The sequence below is a fragment of the Ranitomeya variabilis genome, chromosome 6, assembly GCF_051348905.1.
Source record: "Ranitomeya variabilis isolate aRanVar5 chromosome 6, aRanVar5.hap1, whole genome shotgun sequence".
NCBI classification, from domain to species: domain Eukaryota; kingdom Metazoa; phylum Chordata; class Amphibia; order Anura; family Dendrobatidae; genus Ranitomeya; species Ranitomeya variabilis.
Genome location: NC_135237.1, coordinates 33,159,106 through 33,185,989, shown reverse-complemented (window position 1 = coordinate 33,185,989; position 26,884 = coordinate 33,159,106). Strand labels below are relative to the sequence as shown.

Sequence of the window (26,884 nt, the reverse complement as noted above, 5' to 3'; positions counted from 1 at the left end):
TGCTTCTTTCCACTGTACATGATATATCATAGATGTAGGATAAATCATTGGGAGACAATGTGGAAACTCTCTTTAGTAACGTGGACATTTTTAGGATGATTTAAAGAAGAGGAACTACCATAAATGATTCAGGGTTGTTAAACATTTCTGGCATCATAAAAGCTTTTATGTCTATGTAAGTCATTGGAAAAGTTGAGCATGAGAGCCGTAAATAGCCGAGCGTTTCTGGCACATGCGCGACTAGATGTTCTATTAAGTCCCTCTGTGGCCAGGTGAGAACCATGGAGAATTATGGAAACAAGACCCTCATACTGGTGATTGTTGGTGGTCCAAGAGGTGGGACCTACACCTATCTAACAATTTCTACCTTTCCAGAGGATAGTTGTTGTGTCAGTGTTCGCATGGTTTTCCTCCCACACTATCATCAGTTTATGCATGAAAAATGCAAAATAATACTAATAATATAAAGCTGAAAATTTCTCTAATTTAGACCTTGGGGAAACCTATCTAAATGTAAAATCGAAGAAGATTCCTTATTCATGAGATGCCTCCTCCAGTAACTATACCGGGTGCCCTAATGTTGCTGCCCTCCACTCTGTGTTCCCTTCTCTTCATGTCCTAAAAACCAATGCAGAGACAAAATAACCCCACTATGGGCAGACACCTCTGCCCTTCCGCTTCTGAAGATGGTGGGTCATGTTAAAGGGGTTATCATCAGAAATAAGCAGAGTCAGACATTACAACCTCATACGCCTGCAAAGTAGCCCGGCACAATAGTCGGACCGATTGTGGGTTCTAAGAGGCTTTGGGTTTGGCTCAGAAAAGACTGAAATGTGGCCATGTAATGAATAGCAATATTCACCCCTTTTTCACAATTTATCATCAAAGTTTAACTACTTCAGGACTGTTTCCAGTACAAAAACCAATAAGTGGAGGATAGTGATTGGAAGAAGCATCTTGAGACTATGAAGGCCTCTTGGATTTTGCACTGACACTAGAGTTCCCCCGAGGTCTACGAGATATAAGATTTGTTGTATATTTATTAAAATGATTTGGCACAATGTAACTATTTATGAGAACTTTGTTTTATAAATATCTGCAATTATTTGCTACATTCTCAGTAGTGTGATTGGTCCATTCTGCTTTTTAATATTCGTGTATACACTGATGACACCAGCTATAGTTAAGAACAGCCTTTATGAAAGACATTAGCGCATCTAATCTGAGACCTGTGGATTGCAGCCTGTAATAACAATGCAACAATAAAAGAAATTGTATCATAAAGGGGTTGTCCCATCTGGGACATTTCAAGCCTATATACAATATATGCCATAAAGGTGCAAGAGATGTGGCTCCTGTTTGCAGTTCTCTCCATGCATGCTCGCTTGGCAAGTTCGGAATCACGTTAATAAGGAGAGCGGCGCATTCACAGACATTTTTCCACTGTGAACATTTATTCCCATCTGGTCAACACGAGGCCAAAGATTCTGTTATGCAGCTATGACATTGCAGTGCAATTTTAGTGAATGGCTTTTTGTTGTGACCCACATGCTGCAGACTGCTATAAGCACATCACAAAAAAACTTATTATGGGAGAACCTCTTTAACCACTAAACCACCCTATACCTATGTATTAATTACCCCTTAACCAATCTAGACCACCTTAGATAATGGAAATTTTACCAGAAGTGTCTTGATATTTTGGTAATAGTACTGATAAATTTGCTCCCTAAAATTACAAATTTTGCAATTTTCACACTTGCAACTGGAACTTTTTGACTCCTGCCTCCTATTGTATACAGATGACTTTTCAGTAGTTTCATTATTATATCTGTCAGGATAACAATGATTGATAACACCTGTATTCACAGCTGATATCACAGAATCCACCATTCACAATAGGTGATGTCAAAGCTCACCTCCTCCTCCTGTACAATGACTGAGAACACCTCTATATACAGTAGATAACACAGGATCCACCATTCACAAGAGGTGATGTCACAGCTCACCTCCTCCTCCTGTACAATGACTGATAACATCTCTATATACAGTAGATAACACAGGATCCACCATTCACAATAGATGATATGACAGCTCACCTCCTCCTCCTCCTATGCAATGACTGATAACCCCTCTATATACAGTAGATAACACAGGATCCACCATTCACAATAAGTGATGTCACAGCTCACCTCCTCCTCCTGTACAATGACTGATAACACCTCTATATACAGTAGATAACACAGGATCCACCATTCACAATAGGTGATGTCACAGCTCATCTCCTTCTCCTCCTATGCAATGACTGATAACCCCTCTATATACAGTAGATAACACAGGATCCACCATTCACAATAGGTGATATCACAGCTCACCTCCTCCTCCTGTACAATGACTGATAACACCTCTATATACAGTAGATAACACAGGATCCACCATTCACAATAGGTGATGTCACAGCTCACCTCCTCCTCCTGTACAATGACTGATAACACCTCTATATACAGTAGATAACACAGGATCCACCATTCACAATAGGTGATGTCACAGCTCACCTCCTCCTCCTCCTGTACAATGACTGATAACACCACTATATACAGTAGATAGCACAGGATCCACCATTCACAATAGGTGATGTCACAGCTCACCTCCTCCTCCTGTACAATGACTGATAACACCTCTATATACAGTAGATAACACAGGATCCACCATTCACAATAGGTGATGTCACAGCTCACCTCCTCCTCCTCCTGTACAATGACTGATAACACCTCTATATACAGTAGATAACACAGGATCCACCATTCACAATAGGTGATGTCACATGTTGTGAAATTGGATTCTGGGCTCCCCCGGTGGCCACTTGTGGAATTTAACTTGTGTGCATCATCCCCTCTGTTCACCTGCTCCTATCAGGATGTGGGAGTCGCTATATAACCTTGCTCCTCTGTCAGTTTCATGCCGGTCAACAATGTAATCAGTAGCCTTTCTGTGCATGTTCCTGCTACTAGACAACTCCCAGCTAAGTTGGATTTTTGTCCTTGTGTGTTTTTGCATTTTGTTCCTGTTCACAGCTGCTGTTTCGTTACTGTGTCTGGAAAGCTCTTGTGAGCGGAAATTGCCACTCTGGTGTTATGAGTTAATGCTAGAGTCTTAAAGTAATTTCTGGATGGTGTTTTGATAGGGTTTTCTGCTGACCATGAAAGTGCCCTTTCTGTCTTCCTGCTATCTAGTAAGCGGACCTCGATTTTGCTAATCCTACTTTCATACTACGTTTGTCATTTCATCTTAAATCACCGCCAATATATGTGGGGGCCTCTGTCTGCCTTTTGGGAAAATTTCTCTAGAGGTGAGCCAGGACTGTCTTTTCCTCTGCTAGGATTAGGTAGTTCTCCGGCTGGCGCTGGGCATCTAGGGATAAAAAAACGTAGGCATGCTACCCGGCCACTTCTAGTTGTGCGGCAGGTTTAGTTCATGGTCAGTATAGTTTCCATCTTCCAAGAGCTAGTTCTCATATATGCTGGGCTATGTTCTCTCGCCATTGAGAATCACGACAGTCACAGCTCACCTCCTCCTTCTCCTGTACAATTACCTTTTCTTTACTCTTTTTAGTTGGTTCAGTACAAAACATAGGGCCCGATTCATCACAGCCAGCATTGCTCTCGGCGTTCAGATGCTGAGATGAGGAGGTGCATGCCTCTTTATGAATCTGGAGCATCTGACGAGTGACATGCACCTCTGCGTACTATGCCACAAATCTCACTGCAACCTGACTGGAGTGAGTTGTCTGCAGTACAGAACACCATAACTTATCATGAACTAGGCAAGCTGTGCCATCCGTCACCCACCGCGCCCCATCCCACCCCAGTTCTGCACATTTAGTCAGATCTGGGAGGATCGCTAAAAGTTGCAAAATTTAAGCGCAACTCCGAGTTGCATCTAAATTTTTCAACTTTTCAAAGCTTTTATGCCAGAATTCTGGCGTGACAGAGTTGATGAATTGGATATGTGATTTTCCTGAAAAAAAACCAAATATGAATCTAAAACAGCCCCAGCGGCCTGTGGGGAAAATTTGCACGATTTCTAATTTTTCATTTTTAATACAGATCATGATATGAAGAATTAAAAAAAAAAAAATCGCTACCAGAAGTGTTCAAAAACTCATTTTAACATAAAAAAAAAACTAATTTAAACTATCAGGAATTTTCGAAAGACTCTTTCCCCCTGACTTCTTTGTCTTTCCTCTGCTATTTTGTACTAATTATTTCTTCTCATTCTCTCCATATTTTTAACCGATAACCTGCGCTTCTTCCCGGAGCTCAGATCTACACGGAACATTTATTTATAGGATAATAACCCAAATTTGATTAATTTTTCTATGTAAGAAAATAACTTTACTTTAAGCCTATGTTATTCCAGAAGAGCAATCTGTGCAAAAAACCTGTCAGACTGTGATCTAATACAGCTATATTTAGAGATGGCAAAAAAAGCCGGAGATAATTCCATTTACCATTTAGCAACCGGAGAACATTGCAAAACTGCGGAAAATTTTGGATATGCAGAACATATATATATATAATATATATATATTTTACAGACCAAAAGTTTGGACACACCTTCTCATTTAAAGATTTTTCTGTATTTTCATGACTATTAAAATTGTACATTCACACTGAAGGCATCAAAACTATGAATTGACGCATGTGGAATTATATACTTAACAAAAAAGTGTGAAACAACTGAAAATATGTCTTATATTCTAGGTTCTTCAAAGTAGCCACCTTTTGCTTTGATGGCTGCGTTGCACACTCTTGGCATTCTCTTGATAAGCTTCAAGAGGTAGTCACCGGAAATGGTTTTCACATCACAGATGTGCCCTGTCAGGTTTAATAAGTGGGATTTCTTGCCTTATAAATGGGGTTGGGACCATCATTTGTGTTGTGCAGAAGTCTGGTGGATACACAGCTGATAGTCCTACTGAATAGACTGTTAGAATTTGTATTATGGCAAGAAAAAAGCAGCTAAGTAAAGAAAAACGAGTGGCCATCATTACTTTAAGAAATGAAGGTCAGTCAGTCCGAAAAATTGGGAAAACTTTGAAAGTGTCTCCAAGTGCAGTGGCAAAAACCATCAAGCGCTACAAAGAAACTGGCTCACATGAGGACCGCCCCAGGAAAGGAAGACCAAGAGTCACCTCTGCTTCTGAGGATAAGTTTATCCGAGTCACCAGCCTCAGAAATCGCAGGTTAACAGCAGCTCAGATTAGAGACCAGGTCAATGCCACACAGAGTTCTAGCAGCAGACACATCTCTACAACAACTGTTAAGAGGAGACTTTGTGCAGCAGGCCTTTATGGTAAAATAGCTGCTAGGAAACCACTGCTAAGGACAGGCAACAAGCAGAAGAGACTTGTTTGGGCTAAAAAACACAAGGAATGGACATTAGACCAGTGGAAATCTGTGCTTTGGTCTGATGAGTCCAAATTTGAGATCTTTGGTTCCAACCACCGTGTCTTTGTGCGACGCAGAAAAGGTGAACGGATGGACTCTACATGCCTGGTTCCCACCGTGAAGCATGGAGGAGGAGGTGTGATGGTGTCTGGGTGCTTTGCTGGTGACACTGTTGGGGATTTATTCAAAATTGAAGGCATACTGAACCAGCATGGCTACCACAGCATCTTGCAGCGGCATGCTATTCCATCCGGTTTGCGTTTAGTTGGACCATCATTTATTCATTTATTTTTCAACAGGACAATGACCCCAAACACACCTCCAGGCTGTGTAAGGGCTATTTGACCAAGACAGAGAGTGATGGGGTGCTACGCCAGATGACCTGGCCTCCACAGTCACCAGACCTGAACCCAATCGAGATGGTTTGGGGTGAGCTGGACCGCAGAGTGAAGGCAAAAGGGCCAACAAGTGCTAAGCATCTCTGGGAACTCCTTCAAGATTGTTGGAAGACCATTTCCGGTGACTACCTCTTGAAGCTCATCAAGAGAATGCCAAGAGTGTGCAAAGCAGTCATCAAAGCAAAAGGTGGCTACTTTGAAGAACCTAGAATATAAGACATAATTTCAGTTGTTTCACACTTTTTTGTTAAGTATATAATTCCACATGTGTTAATTCATAGTTTTGATGCCTTCAGTGTGAATGTACAATTTTCATAGTCATGAAAATACAGAAACATCTTTAAATGAGAAGGTGTGTCCAAACTTTTGGTCTGTACTGATATATATATATATATATATATATATATATATATATATATATATATATATATATATATATATATATATAATTATATATTTCCATTCAAATGCAATAGAAAAAGAGATCCAAACGCCATCATGTTCCCCAAAATGGTCCCAGTAAAAACACCAGAAAAAGAACACATAAGTTTGGTATCTTATCGTACTGATCTGGAGAATCCTATTGCCAGGAGGTCATCTTTACCACACCATGAAAAGAAACCCTCAAAAAACAATGGTGGAATTGTTCATTTTTAACCTTTTTGCTCCACTTGGAAATTTTTCTTTTTTTTTCACTACTTGACATGGCAAAGCGAATGAAGTAGATAAAACTACAAATCACCCCCCAAAAAACAAGCACTCATACCAATATTAACGGAAAGGTAAAACATAGATTGCTTTAGCCAAAAAGGGGGGGGGGGACCTAAAGGCCCCAATAAGAAAATTTACTGAAAGTGGGAGAAGGGTTAATGAGGCTGGGGAAAGTTTAGGGGTTTTTACTGCTACATCTTTGTTCACAGGGCCTCATTAATTAAAATGTTATTTGTTGCCCATAGCAACCAAACACAGCGCTGCTTTCATTTTCCCAGAGCTGTTTAGGAAATGAAAGCTGAGCTCCGATTGGTTGCTATGGGCAACAAGTATAGTTTTGCTTTTAGACACTTGATAGAGGAGGCCTAGAGGAAATGAAAATAAAAATAAAGAGAAGTAGTTACCTGTTTAAACTCGCGCTGCCATATGGGTTTTCTGCATCAGTCTTTGGAGTATCATCAAGCAAAAGATCTATGAGGGTGGGAGGCCGTTCACATCAAAACAGCAGCTCTGGGAGGCAAAGAAATACAAGCAGAAACTCTCCAAAAACTCACAAGTTCAGTGGATGCAAGAATTGTGAAGGTGAAATCAAAGAAGGCTCCTAGGCTATGTTAACATGTAACTTGGCCTGTTAGGATGTTTTGGCGTTAAATAGCTTTTTTGTTCAGTGAATGTGACCTCCTAATGCTGCAAATTCCACAAATGAGCATTTTCAGTTCATTAAAACATCAAATGTTTAGAAATTCTACTGTGCCTAATAATTGGGAACAGTGCAGTGTGGGGTTTTATTCATTTTGGAGATTATACTGTTATCATTGGGAGGTTTCTTCTATAAAATTCGATGTATAATCTATCGGGTGATGACTTTTATTAGACTGACTGTCATTTGCACCGAACATTTAGGAAAATCTGAGAAAATTGTCATTTGCATAATAATTTGGAACATGGTGTGTATATACTGTATACTGCATGGTATGTGCATATATATTTGCGCCCTATGGACAGACTTATCCAACTTCACGAGATACATTTGCATATTCTGGGGTTTAATCTAACATCTTCTCATGTAATATCTGAGCCTTCTGTCAAATAATACCGTACATCGACGGCACTGTATGCCGCCATATAGACACACCATGGCATCCAAGCCTCCGATACATAGTACGTGGTAAATATATTTGTGCCGAATGCCTCCGCAGAGGCTGTAATACACTGCTCAGTACAGTAAATAAGGTGTGCCAACAAGCCCCAGGCATGCCGAAGAGACGCTCGGTTATCTGTCAGCTGAATGGAGCCCTAGGGATATGTTTGGCCCCTCGCGTATGTGACTGACATCTTGTGATCATGGCCTCTACGGGTAATTAGTATCATCAACTCACTTCTAAATTTAAGGGGGAAAAGCCTTGTAACAAGAGTAATGGAGTTGGGGGAAATCGTGGCAATTGGCATCTGGTGGTAAGTGGTACGTCCTTGCGTGCCCTTTAGGATTCATTCAGTTGATTGGTATTCCTGATGAATGCTCGATTCTGACGAGCATGCACGTGCTTTTATTGAGGAGATCGGAGGAAGCTGCTTATCCTCCCTTAGAACATAATAATTGCCATTAAAATTCAATGTGGTTACCTTCTCTCACGTGGTGGAGAGTCGAGGGGTCCTCATTCGTAATAGATGGCCAGGCGGTCTTGGTGAACTAGGCTGTCATTAAAGGATTTTATTTCTAAAAATGTCAAGTTATCTTCTACCCATAGGATAGGGAATAACGTGGTGGTCACTGGGGTTGACCCCAGGGGATCTGACTGCTGGATCCACCAATGAATCCGAGAATTATTCTACGGAAGCCCAAAAACTTTTAATGGAGTGAAGTTGAGCATGGTCGGCCTTCACATCTGCAATTGGACTGGTAGTAGTAAAAGAGAACGGTTCTCTGCGTCCTCCGACAGTCCCATAGACGATGAATGGAGCATGATCGTGTCCGCCTTTATAGAGCCGTGTTCTTGAGGTTCTGGAGCCACTCTCTCAGGTTCACTGGGGGATCCAGCATTCAGATCCCCACTGATCGGCAACTTAACCAATATTCTATGGATGGACTGTAAAGTTGGCCATACACATTGGATTAAAGAGTTTTTTTCTCCAAAATCACAAGTTTTCCCCCTATCCTGTATAACTTGCAATTTTGGAGAAACCTCTTTAATTCACTGTCAATGGCCAACTGTTGTGATTGGTTTGGAGTTTAGGACCCCCTTGGTGGTTGCTATGAAGGGAGCCATGATAATCCTGATGCCATGGTAATTTAATGGCGATTTACTAATATTACCTTTTCTATCATCACATGAATATCTACTGGAGAGTGACTGGGAGCGAAATGCGATGTGTCCGGGGTTCTATGTACCTGCACAGTTTGCATTATAGCTAAAGATAAACAGGGAAATGCAAACAAGTCGCTCCAACAATACAGGTCTGTGTCAATACCCGCTGCCTACTGCTTACTTGACTGTGCCCGGCACTGTGTATGGGGGCTGGACGTGCACCTCTAGCATCAGTGACCCGGACAGTAGAGGAGGGTGATGTCACCATTTATTGCTCCCATTACCGCCTTCCTTTTATGACCTGTCTGGTTGTGATTTTTAATAACTTTACAATCCATCATCAATACACTAATAATCCGCTCAGCTGCAAGCCCCAAAATTAAAGGGGCTTTTCAGGGACCAAAAATATACAAACAACTTTAAGTACGTAGTTAGTCATACAGCTTTATTTGTTCCTTCTGGAAACCCTGGATTATTTCGATAGCTAATCTAACCCCTTATTGTATACTAGATGGTGGCCCGATTCTAACGCATCAGGTATTCTAGAATATGTATGCATATATATAGCAGCCACATAGCATATAGCAGAGGCCACGTAACACAGACAGCCACGTAGTATATAGCACAGCCATGTAGTATATAGGAGCCACATAGTATATATCACAGCCCACGTAGTATATAACACAGCCCACGTAGTATATAACACAGCCCACACAGTATATAACACTGCGCACATAGTGTATAACACTGCCCACGTAGTATATAACACTGCCCATGTAGTATATAACACTGCCCACGTAGTATATAACACTGCCTACTTAGTATATAACACTGCGCACGTAGTATATAACACTGCGCACGTAGTATATAACACTGCCGCGTAGTATATAACACAGCCATGTAGTATATAACACAGCCCACGTAGTATATAACACAGCCCACGTAGTATATAACACAGCCCACGTAGTATATAACACAGCCCACGTAGTATATAACACAGCCCACGTAGTATATAACACTGCCACGTAGTATATAACACTGCCGCGTAGTATATAACAGTCCAAGTAGTATATAACACTGCGCACATAGTATATAACACTGCCCACGTAGTATATAACACTGCGCACGTAGTATATAACACAGCCCACGTAGTATATAACACAGCCCACATACTATATAACACTGCCCACGTAGTATACAAAAAAGAAGAAAAGATATGCACACTAGTGGGATCAACCAACCATATAAATCTTTAATAAACATTGCAAAAACAGGAGCAGAAAAAAGGACACACAATTTAAAAACATTTAAAAAGGCCAACAGGCCAAGTGCAACGACCAAAATCCCCCAGGAGATAATATACATACAATTAACAATATAACACAGTCCACGTAGTATATAACACTGCGCACGTAGTATATAACACTGCGCATATAGTATATAACACAGCCCACGTAGTATATAACACTGCGCACGTAGTATATAACACTGCGCATGTAGTATATAACACTGCGCACGTAGTATATAACACTGCGCACGTAGTATATAACACTGCGCACGTAGTATATAACAGCCCACGTAGTATATAACACTGCGCACGTAGTATATAACACTGCGCACGTAGTATATAACACTGCGCACGTAGTATATAACACTGCGCACGTAGTATATAACACTGCGCACGTAGTATATAACACTGCGCACGTAGTATATAACACAGCCCACGTAGTATATAACACTGCGCACGTAGTATATAACACTGCGCACGTAGTATATAACACAGCCCACGTAGTATATAACACTGCGCATGTAGTATATAACACAGCCCACGTAGTATATAACACTGCGCACATAGTATATAACACTGCGCACGTAGTATATAACACAGCCCACGTAGTATATAACACTGCGCACGTAGTATATAACAGCCCACGTAGTATATAACAGCCCACGTAGTATATAACACTGCGCACGTAGTATATAACACTGCGCACGTAGTATATAACACTGCGCACGTAGTATATAACACTGCGCACGTAGTATATAACACAGCCCACGTAGTATATAACACTGCGCACGTAGTATATAACACTGCGCACGTAGTATATAACACTGCGCACATAGTATATAACACTGCGCACGTAGTATATAACACAGCCCACGTAGTATATAACACTGCGCACGTAGTATATAACAGCCCACGTAGTATATAACACTGCGCACGTAGTATATAACACTGCGCACGTAGTATATAACACTGCGCACGTAGTATATAACACTGCGCACGTAGTATATAACACTGCGCACATAATATATAACACTGCACACAAAGTATTTAACATTGCCCACGTAGTATATAACACAGGCCACACAGTATACAACACAGCCCACAGTATATAACACTGCCCACGTAGTATATAGCAGCCTCGCAGTATATAACAGCCCACGTAGTATATAGCACTGTGGGCACCATATCCCTGTTAAAAAAAGAATGAAAATAAAAAATAGTTATATACTCACCCTCCGGCGTCCAGCGAAGCTGTCCCTATGCGCGCGATGCGGCCGCCAGCTTCCCAGCGATGCATTGCGAAATTACCCAGATGACTTAGCGGTCTAGCGAGACCTCTACGTCATCATCTCGCGAGACCGCAATGCATGGCCCGGAGCGTCGCAATAAGCGGGAAAGGTGACGGAAGGTGAGTATATAATGATTTTTTTTTTCTTATTTTTAACATTAGATCTTTTTACTATTGATGCTGCATAAGCAGCATCAGTAGTAAAAAGTTGGTCACACAGGGTTAATAGCAGCGTTAACGGACTGCGTTACACCGCGGCATAGTACGGAGTAACGCAGCCATTAACCCTGTGTGAGCGCTGACTGGAGGGGAGTATGGAGGGGGCACTGACGGAGAGTAGGAAGGGGCGAATTCACGGCGGCCGGACTGTGCCCGTCGCTGATTGGTTGCAGCCGGCCGGCAGCGACCAATCAGCGACGCGGGATTTCCGTGGCAGACAGACAGACAAACAGACAGACAGACAAACAGACGGAAGTGCCCCTTAGACGATTATATAGTAGATTGACATAGAAGGGGCGGGATTTGCTTAAAAAAATAAATAAATAAATAAATAAATTATATATAGCCAGCCCCCTTAACTCACTGCTGAGGTTATATGCTGTCATGCATTGTGCCGAGCCAGATGGGAACCAAAGCTAAAAGCTATATTACAGAACTTACTGTTTTAGGTTTGTTTCCCTGAAAAATTCCTTTGCTGCTTAAAGGGGTTTTCCTATTTCACACATTTATGGCAGAGATGGCAATAGCTGCCTGTCAGTGGTGGCCACAAGTGGCATTGCTGTTCTCGAATGTTCATATAGTCCTGGAGTTGAGCAAAAGGTTTGCAGGACCCTGGTTTAGTGGCCGCTAGTGATGAACGAGCGTGCTGGCATAAGGTGTTATCTGAGCATGCTCGGGTGCTAACTCAGTGTCTCCAGCGTGCTCGAAAAAGATGTTCGAATCCCCGCGGCTGCATGTCTTGCGGCTGATAGACAGTTGTAGCACATATATGGATTACCTGCTTGTTAGACAATCCCTCCATGTGTTTCGGCTGTCGAACAGCCTCTAGACATGCGGCCGCGAGGATTCGAACGTATTTTTCCAGCACTGCTCTACTGACCACCTGTGACTGAACAGATATTCCCTTTAACTATGCATATCCCTTTAACGTGGGAACAATTTAGATTAAAAAAATGAACCTCTTTCTGCATTTTTGTTATTTTTTCTTGCAGTGTTTGCCACCTGCTCTGCAGTGACGCTAACAGCGCCATCTCCAACTATCCATGGCATCGAGGGTCAGCCTCTCACTCTGCCCATCCATTATGACGTCCACGTTCCCGCATCCGCCGTGCAGATCATTTGGCTGCTTGAAAGGCCGCCGGCCCCCCCTGCATGTCTGCTGACGTCCATCAATCACACATTTATACCAGATCTGGAATTCCAGCACAAGTTTACAATGAATCCGCCCAACGCCTCCCTGCTGATCAATTCATTACACGTGAGCGACGAGGGGAACTACACCGTCAAAGTCAACATTCAAGGGGAGACCACCATGTCAGCAACGCAGAAGATTGAGGTCACTGTGCACGGTAAGTGGCGCTGATCGCCATTCATCAATAGCGGGGCTTGAAAAACTTTTTACTTTCTTTACTTTGTAGTATTTGTTGACGGTTTTTGTACCAAATTTTTCAAAATGGCGCCACATGGTTCATGAATTTTGCACAAAATAATTTTTTTTTATTTCTCTCTTTAATCTTTTTTTTTTTTTTTTTTCCCCAGCACTTAAACTAAAAAAAAAAAAAAAAGTTGTACGTTCTACTAAAAATTTGCAATATTTGTACAATAATCTAAGACATACATAAAATCACACCCGGGGGTGGACGCTGAAGTACATGTGTGCAAAAATTTTGTGAATTTTTAAGAAGTCACAACCCTCTAAAACTCTAATAAATTTAAAATAAATTTAAAAAGGAGCAAGTTAAAAGAAATAAAGTGCAATGGAAACATCAAAAGCTAGACAAACAAAAAAGTTCATATGTAATAATGAATCAGGCCGCTATGTATTATTTCTTATTTTATTTTTACTTGGATCAGAGTTTTGCATTTCGGAAACAGAGCTACAAATCTCCTGCATAGACCTGGAGTTATAGAATAAGATTTTGGCTACCTGCAACCTCCACTAGGGGGAGCTCACTATATAGACAGCATTCAGTAAGCTTCTAAGCTCCCCCTAGTGGTGGCTGCAGGTAGCCAGAATTATATCATTTTGATTTATCTATGGAAGGCATTTGGAGGCTTTTTTTCTAGAAATACTAGACTCCCACATCTGTAAAGATATGCAAAGAACGTAATAAACTTAGAATATTGGACGTATTTAGATGAAAGGGTTAATATGAAAGGGGTTTGCTCCGGCCCTATTTCATCCCAGTGTATACCATCCAGCCCCATCACCCCCGATGTATGATATATGGCCCCTCGCCCCCTGTGTATAACATCCTGCTATATTGCTTTAACATGACATGGCTGGTGGTGCAGAGCTCACTGATTCCAGCGTGGTCCTGTAATAGAAGCCACCGGGGTAACAAGTCCGTTCCAGACATTTCTTCCTCCTGGATCTTCCACCATCACCTGTGAGTGATATTGATGGGAAGTGGAAGGAACCGCAGCAATTCAGCCACGAAGTGGAGCCCCCCTCTGGTATAACATCAGAACAAACACGGGGGCTTCATGGCCGAGCAGCTGCATGTAAGCCGTACATCACCAAGCACAATGCCGAGCGTTGGATGGAGTGGTGTAAAGAAAAGTGAAAAAACGCACTACACCTGTCCAATTTTGCAGTTATGTTCCATTGAAGTGAATGAGCTGCAATACCTCGTACAACCCGAGGATGGTGCTGTTTTTGAAAAGAAGCAGCCATGTTTTTGTGATAATGGACAACCCATTTAACCCTTTCCAATTGGGCCTTTTTATTTTTTCACTTTTATTTTTTCCTTCCACTTTTTCCAATAGCCATAACTTTTTTTTGTATTTCTCCATCACCATATGAGCGTTTGATATAACTCAAACAAACATTCAACTCATCCTGCAAAAAAACATTCATTTAACCACATGATGCACAAACAAAGGGAAAAAACATTACAAGTGGGATGAAATGGAATAAAGTTATTTTTGGTTTGTTTCGCCATTTCCAGAGATCTGGAGCTTTTTTTTCTCCCGTCAATCGAGCTGTGTGAGTTGTTTTTATCTCACCTTGGCAAGCTGAAGTGTTTTTTTTTGATCATTTTCAATTTTTTTTGGTAGAGGTGCGTCATCTAAAAAGTGGCATTTCTGGTAATTGTCTACATTGTTCATCATATGGGTTAATTAATTTCCTATTTTCATAGATCGGACGTTTACAGATGCAGAGAGAAAAAAATTCCAATTATTTTTAGGCCGGCGTTACACTGGCGAGTTTTACGGACGTAAGAGCGCAGAAATTACGTCCGTAAAACTTGCAAAATAAACGGCACAATTATTCTCAATGGGGCTGCTCCTATCAGCCGTATATTACGGTTCAGTATTATACGGCTTTCTACGGCCGTACAAAATCGCAGCATGCTGCGTTTGTCAGCGTATTGCGCAAAAAATTCGCCAATGAAAGTCTATGGGGGCGAGAAAAATACGGATTCCACACGGACCAGCAGGTGACTTGCGAGAAATACGCAGCGGTGTTAGTGAAAAGTCGGTAATTCAATTGCCGGCTTTTCATTTCTCCTGCCTAAACCCGACATGATATGAGACATGATTACATACAGTAAACCATCTCATATCCCCTTTTTTTTTGCATATTCCACACTACTAATGTTAGTAGTGTGTATGTGCAAAATTTCAGCGCTGTAGCTGCTAAAATAAAGGGTTAAATGGCGGAAAAAATTGGAATGGGCTCCCGCACAATTTTCTCCGCCAGAATGGTAAAGCCAGTGACTGAGGGCAGATATTAATAGCCTAGAGAGGGTCTATGGTTATTGGCCCCCCTGGCTACAAACATCTGCCCCCAGCCACCCCAGAAAAGGCACATCTGGAAGATGCGCCTATTCTGGCACTTGGCCACTCTCTTCCCACTCCCTGTAGCGGTGGGATATGGGGTAATGAAGGGTTAATGTCAACTTGCTATTGTAAGGTGACATTAAGCCAGATTAATAATGGAGAGGCGTCAATTATGACACCTATCCATTATTAATCCAATTGTTTGAAAGGGTTAAAAAACACACACACACATGATTTAAAAGTATTTTAATGAAATAAACACACAGGTTGTTGTAATAATTTATTGCTCTCTCAATCCATTTGCAGGCCCTCGCTTGGCAAAATAATAAACGCACAAGATACATACCTTCTGATGTCCGATCACGTCCAACGATGTAATCCATCTGAAGGGGTTAACTAATATTACAGGCACGAGCTGCGATAAACCACTCGCTCGTGCCTGTAATCCCCGGGTGCTGAAAGGAAAGCAGTGATCTATACTTACATTGAGTTGCGGTGATGCGCCCCTGCTGGATGTTCTCATGAACTGCAGCCTGGGAACTTTTTCCCACGCTCCAGGTCATATGAGGACATCCACCAGGGGGCGCATGTTGTGAATTTGCTTTTTGCTCCCTCTAGTGGTTACTAGTTTTTTGACTCTGGTTTTTCTGTCATTCCTTTTATCCGCACCTGGGTCGTTAGTTAGGGGTGTTGCTATATAAGCTCCCTAGACCTTCAGTTCAATGCCTGGCAACGTAGTTATCAGAGCTAGTCTGCTGTGCTCTTGTCTACTGATCCTGGTTCCAGTTATATCAGCTAAGTCTGCCTTTTGCTTTTTGCTATTTGTTTTGGTTTTGTATTTTTGTCCAGCTTGTTCCAAATCTATATCCTGACCTTTGCTGGAAGCTCTAGGGGGCTGGTGTTCTCCCCCCGGACCGTTAGACGGTTCGGGGGTTCTTGAATTTCCAGTGTGGATTTTGATAGGGTTTTTGTTGACCATATAAGTTACCTTTCTTTATTCTGCTATCAGTAAGCGGGCCTCTCTGTGCTAAACCTGGTTCATTTCTGTGTTTGTCATTTCCTCTTACCTCACCGTTATTATTTGTGGGGGGCTTCTATCCAGCTTTGGGGTCCCCTTCTCTGGAGGCAAGAAAGGTCTTTGTTTTCCTCTACTAGGGGTAGCTAGATTCTCCGGCTGGCGCGTGTCATCTAGAATCAACGTAGGAATGATCCCCGGCTACTTCTAGTGTTGGCGTTAGGAGTAGATATATGGTCAACCCAGTTACCACTGCCCTATGAGCTGGATTTTTGTATTCTGCAGACTTCCACGTTCCTCTGAGACCCTCGCCATTGGGGTCATAACAGTTTGCCAGGCCAGTATTAAATGTTTAATGCGTTGCAGAAGAGGGATTATAAGAAAGAAGATTCTGAGTTGTTTTTTTTTTTCTTTCTTCTTCCCCTTTACCTCAGAGTGGCTATGCTTGCTGCAGACATGAATGTCCAGACCTTGATTACAAGTGTGGACCAGCTGGCTACTCGTGTGCAGGGCATACAAGACTATGTTATCAGAAATCCTAGGTCAGAACCTAAAATACCGATTCCTGAACTGTTTTCCGGAGACAGGTTTAAGTTTAGGAATTTTGTGAATAATTGTAAATTGTTTTTGTCCCTGAGACCCTGTTCATCTGGAGACTCTGCTCAGCAAGTAAAAATAGTTATTTCGTTCTTACGGGGCGACCCTCAGGATTGGGCTTTTTCGCTGGCGCCAGGAGATCCGGCATTGGCTGATATTGATGCGTTTTTTCTGGTGCTCGGTTTACTTTATGAGGAACCCAATCTTGAGATTCAGGCAGAAAAGGCCTTGCTGTCTATGTCTCAGGGGCAGGACGAGGCTGAAGTGTATTGCCAAAAATTTCGGAAATGGTCCGTGCTGACACATTGGAACGAGTGTGCACTGGCCGCTAATTTTAGAAATGGCCTATCTGAAGCCATTAAGAATGTTATGGTGGGTTTTCCCATTCCCACAGGTCTCAATGATACTATGGCACTGGCTATTCAAATTGACCGGCGGTTGCGGGAGCGCAAAACCGCAAATTCCCTCATGGTGTTGTCTGAACAGACACCTAATTCGGTGCAATGTGATAGAAAAACCGCAAATTCCCTCATGGTGTTGTCTGAACAGACACCTGATTTAATGCAATGTGATAGAATCCTGACTAGAAATGAGCGGAAAATTCATAGACGCCGGAATGGCTTGTGCTACTACTGTGGTGATTCTACACATGTTATCTCAGCATGCTCTAAACGTATAGCTAAGGTTGTTAGTCCTGTCACCGTTGGTAATTTGCAACCTAAATTTATTCTGTCTGTAACTTTGATTTGCTCACTGTCGTCTTATCCTGTCATGGCGTTTGTAGATTCAGGTGCTGCCCTGAGTCTTATGGATCTGTCATTTGCTAAGCACTGTGGTTTTACTCTTGAACCATTAGAAAATCCTATTCCTCTTAGGGGTATTGATGCTACGCCATTGGCAGCAAATAAACCGCAGTATTGGACACAGGTTATCATGTGCATGACTCCTGAACACCGCGAGGTGATACGTTTCCTGGTTTTACATAAAATGCATGATTTGGTCGTTTTAGGGCTGCCATGGTTACAGACCCATAATCCAGTCCTGGACTGGAGGGCTATGTCAGTCTCAAGTTGGGGCTGTCGTGGTATTCATGGGGATTCCCTGCCTGTGTCTATTGCTTCTTCTACGCCTTCGGAAGTTCCGGAGTATTTGTCTGATTATCAGGATGTCTTCAGTGAGTCTGAGTCCAGTGCACTGCCTCCTCATAGGGACTGTGACTGTGCTATAGATTTGATCCCAGGCAGTAAGTTTCCTAAGGGAAGACTGTTTAATCTGTCGGTACCTGAACATACCGCTATGCGTTCATATATCAGGGAGTCTCTGGAGAAAGGACATATTCGTCCGTCTTCTTCCCCCCTTGGTGCGGGATTCTTTTTTGTGGCAAAAAAGGACGGATCTTTGAGACCTTGTATTGATTATCGGCTTTTAAATAAGATCACTGTCAAATTTCAGTATCCTTTACCGCTGTTGTCTGACTTGTTTGCCCGGATTAAAGGTGCCAAGTGGTTCACCAAGATAGACCTTCGTGGTGCGTACAACCTTGTGCGCATTAAGCAAGGTGATGAATGGAAAACCGCATTCAATACGCCAGAAGGTCATTTTGAGTACTTGGTGATGCCTTTTGGGCTCTCCAATGCGCCTTCAGTTTTTCAGTCCTTTATGCATGACATTTTCCGGAAGTATCTGGATAAATTTTTGATTGTTTATCTGGATGATATTTTGGTTTTTTCTGATGATTGGGATTCGCATGTGGAGCAGGTCAGGTTGGTCTTTAAAATTTTGCGTGAAAATTCTTTGTTTGTCAAGGGCTCAAAGTGTCTCTTTGGTGTACAGAAGGTTCCCTTTTTGGGGTTCATTTTTTCCCCTTCTGCTGTGGAGATGGACCCAGTCAAGGTCCGAGCTATTCTTGATTGGACTCAGCCCTCGTCGGTTAAGAGTCTTCAGAAGTTCTTGGGTTTCGCTAACTTCTACCGTCGTTTTATCGCTAATTTTTCTAGCATTGTGAAACCGTTGACGGATATGACCAAGAAGGGCTCCGATGTAGCTAACTGGGCTCCTGCTGCCGTGGAGGCTTTCCAGGAGTTGAAGCGCCGGTTTACTTCGGCGCCTGTTTTGTGCCAGCCCGATGTCTCACTTCCCTTTCAGGTTGAGGTGGATGCTTCAGAGATTGGAGCAGGGGCCGTTTTGTCGCAGAGAGGCCCTGGTTGCTCTGTTATGAAACCTTGTGCCTTTTTCTCCAGGAAGTTTTCGCCTGCCGAGCGAAATTATGATGTGGGCAATCGGGAGTTGTTGGCCATGAAATGGGCATTTGAGGAGTGGCGTCATTGGCTCGAGGGTGCTAAGCATCGTGTGGTGGTCTTGACTGATCACAAAAATCTGATGTATCTCGAGTCTGCTAAACGCCTTAATCCGAGACAGGCCCGCTGGTCATTGTTTTTCTCCCGCTTTGATTTTGTTGTCTCGTATTTACCAGGTTCAAAGAATGTGAAGGCCGATGCTCTTTCTAGGAGCTTTGTGCCTGATGCTCCTGGAGTCGCTGATCCTGTTGGTATTCTTAAAGATGGAGTTATCTTGTCAGCTATTTCTCCGGATCTGCGACGTGTGTTGCAGAGATTTCAGGCTGATAGGCCTGAGTCTTGTCCACCTGACAGACTGTTTGTCCCGGATAAATGGACCAGCAGAGTCATTTCCGAGGTTCATTCCTCGGTGTTGGCAGGTCACCCGGGAATGTTTGGCACCAGAGATCTGGTGGCCAGGTCCTTTTGGTGGCCTTCCTTGTCAAGGGATGTGCGGTCATTTGTGCAGTCCTGTGGGACTTGTGCTCGAGCTAAGCCTTGCTGTTCTCGTGCCAGCGGTTTGCTCTTGCCCTTGCCTGTCCCGAAGAGACCTTGGACACATATCTCCATGGATTTCATTTCTGATCTTCCGCTATCTCAGGGCATGTCCGTTATCTGGGTGATATGTGATCGCTTCTCCAAGATGGTCCATTTGGTTCCTTTGCCTAAGCTGCCTTCCTCTTCCGATCTGGTTCCTGTGTTTTTCCAGAACGTGGTTCGTTTGCACGGCATCCCTGAGAATATTGTGTCAGACAGAGGATCCCAGTTCGTTTCTAGGTTCTGGCGATCCTTTTGTAGTAGGATGGGCATTGATTTGTCGTTTTCGTCTGCTTTCCATCCTCAGACTAATGGACAGACGGAGCGAACCAATCAGACTTTGGAGGCTTATTTGAGGTGTTTTGTCTCTGCTGATCAGGACGATTGGGTGACATTCTTGCCGTTGGCTGAGTTTGCCCTTAATAATCGGGCTAGTTCCGCCACCTTGGTTTCGCCTTTTTTCTGCAACTCTGGTTTCCATCCTCGCTTTTCTTCGGGTCATGTGGAGCCTTCTGACTGTCCTGGGGTGGATTCTGTGGTAGATAGGTTGCAGCGGATCTGGAATCATGTGGTGGACAACTTGAAGTTGTCACAGGAGAGGGCTCAGCGCTTTGCCAACCGCCGCCGCGGTGTGGGTCCCCGACTACGCGTTGGGGATTTGGTATGGCTTTCTTCCCGCTTTGTTCCTATGAAGGTCTCCTCTCCCAAATTTAAACCTCGTTTTATTGGGCCTTACAAGATATTGGAAATCCTTAATCCTGTATCTTTTCGTCTGGATCTTCCTGTGTCGTTTGCTATTCACAATGTATTTCATAGGTCCTTGTTGCGGCGGTACATTGTGCCTGTAGTTCCTTCTGCTGAGCCTCCTGCTCCGGTGTTGGTTGAGGGCGAGTTGGAGTACGTGGTGGAGAAGATATTGGATTCTCGCCTCTCCAGGCGGAGGCTTCAGTACCTGGTCAAGTGGAAGGGCTATGGTCAGGAGGATAATTCCTGGGTGGTCGCCTCTGATGTTCATGCGGCCGATTTAGTTCGTGCCTTTCATGCCGCTCATCCTGATCGCCCTGGTGGTCGTGGTGAGGGTTCGGTGACCCCTCACTAAGGGGGGGGGGTACTGTTGTGAATTTGCTTTTTGCTCCCTCTAGTGGTTACTAGTTTTTTGACTCTGGTTTTTCTGTCATTCCTTTTATCCGCACCTGGGTCGTTAGTTAGGGGTGTTGCTATATAAGCTCCCTAGACCTTCAGTTCAATGCCTGGCAACGTAGTTATCAGAGCTAGTCTGCTGTGCTCTTGTCTACTGATCCTGGTTCCAGTTATATCAGCTAAGTCTGCCTTTTGCTTTTTGCTATTTGTTTTGGTTTTGTATTTTTGTCCAGCTTGTTCCAAATCTATATCCTGACCTTTGCTGGAAGCTCTAGGGGGCTGGTGTTCTCCCCCCGGACCGTTAGACGGTTCGGGGGTTCTTGAATTTCCAGTGTGGATTTTGATAGGGTTTTTGTTGACCATATAAGTTACCTTTCTTTATTCTGCTATCAGTAAGCGGGCCTCTCTGTGCTAAACCTGGTTCATTTCTGTGTTTGTCATTTCCTCTTACCTCACCGTTATTATTTGTGGGGGGCTTCTATCCAGCTTTGGGGTCCCCTTCTCTGGAGGCAAGAAAGGTCTTTTGTTTTCCTCTACTAGGGGTAGCTAGATTCTCCGGCTGGAGCGTGTCATCTAGAATCAACGTAGGAATGATCCCCGGCTACTTCTAGTGTTGGCGTTAGGAGTAGATATATGGTCAACCCAGTTACCACTGCCCTATGAGCTGGATTTTTGTATTCTGCAGACTTCCACGTACCTCTGAGACCCTCGCCATTGGGGTCATAACAGGCGCATCACCGCGACTGAAGGAAATGTAGGTCATTGACCTACATTTCATTCATTCGCCGGGGATTACAGGCACGGAGCACAGCTGCATTATAGCAGGGCTCCTGCTTGTAAATTATTTTAACCCCTTCAGATGGATTACCTCGTGGGACGTGATCGGACATCAGAAGGTATGTATCTTGTGCGTTTATTATTTTGCCAAGCGAGGGCCTGCAAATGGATTGAGAGAGCAATAAATTATTAAAACAACCGCTGTGTTTATTTCATTAAAATACTTTTAAATCGTGTGTGTGTGTTTTTTAACCCTTTCAGACAATTGGATTAATAATGGATAGGTGTCATAATTGACGCCTCTCCATTATTAATCTGGCTTAATGTCACCTTACAATAGCAAGGTGGCATTAACCCTTCATTACCCCATATCCCACCGCTACAGGGAGTGGGAAGAGAGTGGCCAAGTGCCAGAATAGGCGCATCTTCCTGATGTGCCTTTTCTGGGGTGGCTGGGGGCAGATGTTTGTAGCCAGGGGGGCCAATAACCATAGACCCTCTCTAGGCTATTAATATCTGCCCTCAGTCACTGGCTTTACCATTCTGGCGGAGAAAATTGTGCGGGAGCCCATGCCAATTTTTTCCGCCATTTAACCCTTTATTTTAGCAGCTACAGCGCTGAAATTTTGCACATACACACTACTAACATTAGTAGTGTGGAATATGCAAAAAAAGGGGATATGAGATGGTTTACTGTATGTAAACCATGTCTCATATCCTGTCGGGTTTGTGAAGGAGAAATGCAAAGCCGGCAATTGAATTACCGGCTTATCACAGATATCGCGCTGAATGAAATCTAAATACAGAATATATATATATGTGTCTCAATGACATATATATATATATATATATATATATATATATATATATATATATATACTGTATATATGTTTTCCCGAACATTTGAGCACATAAATCCATTAGATGTCGGTTTTGCAAGCCTGCGCGAAAATCTCGCAGTATGGATGCCATACGGATTACATACGGAGGATGCCATGCGCAAAATACGCTGACACACCCTGACTACGGATCAATATTTTGGGAACATTTCTCCGTATTACGGCCGTAGTACGGACGTATAATACGTGGCGTATTGTCTTACGCCAAGTGTGACGCCGGCCTTAGAATGGGAAAGTAGGGGGTGGGGTGATTCAAACTTTTATAAGGGGACTTGAGCCTGTGTTTGGGATTCATGGTGGGAAAGGAGGGGGCTTTTGTGACACCCCAGGGTCCTGGGAGAGTGATATCACGCTTGGAAGCGAGGGAAGATCTTCTTTATCATGTAAACACAAGCATGCAACATGTTCACACTCCAGGCCAGAAGGGGGAGCTCTGATCTAGTTTGTGGGTGGCTCCCCTATATATATTCTGGTCTGGAGACAAAGTGAGATCAGTCACTCTGTCAGAGAGACAGAGAAGAGAGCAGTCAGACAGAGAGAGTCGGATGGACTGAAGGGGCTGTGCAGCCAAGAGAGTGCTGCAGCTCCTGGACAGAGATAACACAGTAAGAAGAACAGATTGTATTGAGCGTGTAGAAGAAGCGAAGCACAGGAGAGTGAGACCTGGGGAAAATAGCTGCGACTGAGCTACCTTCCTGCAGAGCACAGACACCGGTAGCCAGAAGACTGAGGTTGTGCGGGACTCCAAATCTCACAGCAGAAACCGGCAGGGCAGCTGGACTGCACGTCACCTGTCTGCCCTAACACCTGGGGACACACTGGCGCATAAAGCCCGGGTTGTGATAGAGACCCTGTAAAAAGGCTCGAGCCACCTGTGGTCTGGGTTAGTGTCCTACCCTTTAAGGAGGACAGAAAGAATACATGAGGACCTTGTGTGAGGCCACAGGCAGCAAGGGACTACACCACAGCGCTAGTAGGAAGGCTTCTAACTCCACCTGGTAAAGGGGACTCTGAACTCGCTTCCAAGCCGGCCGGACCCTGCCTGTACCTGTGATCTGGTGCCCTGGACTGTGGCTGCCTGAAGTCTTCAGTAAACCAGGTAAAGAGACTGCAAACTTGTGTCCTCCATTTCTTTCCACCCTACCCTAGCCCTGGGGGAAGCCATAGCATCTCTGCTGCCACAACATCACCCCAGTGGACCCCTTTAAGCAGCGTCGGTCCCCTTTGACCAAAAACCACAGGTGGCATCATGAACACAAACTTTATTTCCCTTTAAAGACTTTTCCCTTAACATGGGTGCCCAGGGCCACGAACCGGGTCGCCGCTGCTGTGACACATCCCTTTAAGTACCGGACCCGGTGCCGAGTATCCCATGGCCCTGGCGGGCGTTCCATTTTGGCGTCACGAACAGGATGGACCGACCTGAAGAATCGGGTCCTGGGTGGCTAAGAGACTGTGTTTTGCTAAGAGACTGTGCACTGTAAATTGCCGCCAAAACCGCCGCCATTACAGCACCATGTGGCGTGCAGGAGGAGAAGGGCGTGTTGTCGTGGGCGGCACCTGGAGGAACGGCGTGAAAACAATGGCCGCCCCTCATCAGTACTACTATGTGACAGAAGTATGCCCATCAACTAGAGAAGTCCACCTTCTAGTCTGGGATAGCGGGCAGAAGAAAGAACTGCCCACAAAGACAGGTGTGGTGGAATGAAACCGCAGGAAACCAGACCGAGGAGGCAGTGCCGGAAAGCAACATGGCGGATGGAGATGAGCGGACACCGGAGCCTGGGGTGGAGCAGGAGGACTCCCCCAGCCGAGGTTTGCAACAGCTGCAGTTTCTCAGTGAAATAATAACAGGGTGAGGAGGGTCGGGAATCACACCGAGACATACAAATATTGTACTTGGGCCTCCCTATAAAGCCCAGAAGTGCCGATTATTCACCATATACCAAAACCCAAATTACACAAGTGACACCACGGAAAGTTCTCATACCAATTACCACAATTAGTCTGATATTGTACTGGCGGACATTTTTGTGGTATTTGCTCTACGTTGGGTCTTTCAGGTGTAACTTTAGGAACAATAGTAGGTAAATAGTAGAAATATAAAAGGTGAGAAACAGACATCTGTTACTCCCGGCCGCAGTCCATGAGCAAACACATGACGCTGAATGAAAAGCATCATTTACAGAAACCTTCCATGAGCGACGTCAACCATTTCTAAAACCAGGTAACATAAGATTTCCAATCATTCTTATAATTTCTGATGAAGTTATTGCACAGTAGCTCACATACAGAACAAAAGGGACTATAGCAAACACCTCCTAGAATATCTACCCTATAAGTCAACGTCCCACCCTTTAACAAACCTTGCAACACGGCCAGGGATAAATATCGAGCCAGAAACACATTTACAGACAACTTGTTTCTGGTTTTTTACCCCTCATCAGTGTAGAACAGAGTCTGGTTCAGTGCAACACCTTTGAGGCAATGTGGGGAATTTCTGGTTCTCCTTAAAAGGAATCTGTCAGCAGGTTTTTGCTATATAATCTGACAGCAGCATGATGTAGGGGCAGAGACTCTGATCCCGGCGATGTATCACTTAGTTTATTGGGTGCAGCAGTTGTGATACAATCACAGTTTTCTCTGCTGCAGATCTAGCATAGCTCTGAATGCTGAGTGCTGTATAACCCCGCCCACACCTCTGATTGGCTGCTTTCTTTCTACATTCACGCCCCCTGAGGAAGGTATGAGCCGAAACGCGCGTCGGGGTGGACGGGAGTGGTGTGCATGTGTCGCCTGACATCTTGCTTCTGGGTATGTACCCCCGCTGCACTTGCAATTAATATTATGCCTCAAACGTCCATGTTGCTGGGTCACTTTGACTTTATCCTTGCATGATTATATTTGCATTGTTTGTACTCTAACATGGATGCTTGGTAGACACATGCGCCCCTACCTGTCCCACATTGTGTGTGCTCGATTTGGCACGGGGAATTTCTCACTTGCTGTTTTACCTGTTATTATTGAATAAAGTATTTTGCACGTTTTTATATTTGGACTTTGAGACTGCTTCTTTCTGTATGGTTAAATTCTTAGCGAATATGCAGTTGGTCTGATATGGTCCTATCCAGTCCCCTATTACAATTTTGGCAATTAATCTACAACATGGGAATGAATTTAATATTATTTTAGACGGGTCATGTATTCCATTTATTTTTTTTGTGTGGTTTTTCTTTCCACACTGCATAGTAATAGAAAGCTGCTAATCAGTGCTGGGGGTGTGGTTGGACTAGGCACCTAGTCCTTCAGTGATAATATCCTGCTGATAAACCTCTGATTGTTTTGAATCAACACCACACACCTTAGTAAGTGACACACTGAATATCAAAAACCTGCGGACAGATTCCTTTTAAAGAGATCTGTTGCTTAAATCAAGTTTTGGTGTTACATGGATTTTCATATCACAATCTTTATTTAAAAAATTATTTAGAAATTTTGCAACTTCCACACTGGCCACTGGGGCGATTTTTAGAATGATACTTCCCGTCCTTTCACGAAGAGTTTTCAGCAGACTCCTTATCAGCAGAGGCAGAATTAAAATAACTGATAATACCTCTATTACCATCTATTACGCAATTACCATGAGGGTTTCATAATTTTTTTCTCATATACAAAATTTTTTTTAATACATTTAAAATAAATTCCAAACTTCTTGCACCCATCAAGTAGTTAAAAAAATAGAAAGCACAAAGAAGAAACATAGATGACATCCGTGTGCTATACATTTTTTTTTCCAATGAGTTTAATCCATGATTTGGGTAACATAATGACATGTCTCTTGTATTTTATTTTTTTGTGGTTCTCAAAATCCAAAGTTTTGTCCAGCATAGGTTCACCTCTGAACATTGCAATGGGTCATTGGAAAACGGGTTGAGATTTCTTGACCAGGTCACCCCCCATATGGCTCAATGCACACAGGTAAAATAACACATACAATGAAGGATCCGATTCATTATTGCACTTGCACCTTCTTCGTCTAGTTTTATTTTTGGCGTCTTTTTCATTTACCTTGTCTCTTAATTTACGCCTTCTCAAAGTTTATTTTATGTGTTCACCTGTTTTTTTTTTTTTCTGTTT

The 26,884-nt window shown here is 43.3% G+C and overlaps 1 protein-coding gene across 1 annotated transcript in view; it reads left to right on the top strand.

Moving 5' to 3' along the window:
• HEPACAM2 (HEPACAM family member 2) overlaps nucleotides 1-26,884 on the top strand; it is a 99,184-nt gene that overhangs the window by 20,540 nt on the left and 51,760 nt on the right. The window contains exon 2 of the mRNA XM_077268174.1: nucleotides 12,653-13,009. Coding sequence (XP_077124289.1) covers nucleotides 12,653-13,009 — 357 coding nt within the window. The remainder of the gene's footprint in view (nucleotides 1-12,652; nucleotides 13,010-26,884) is intronic.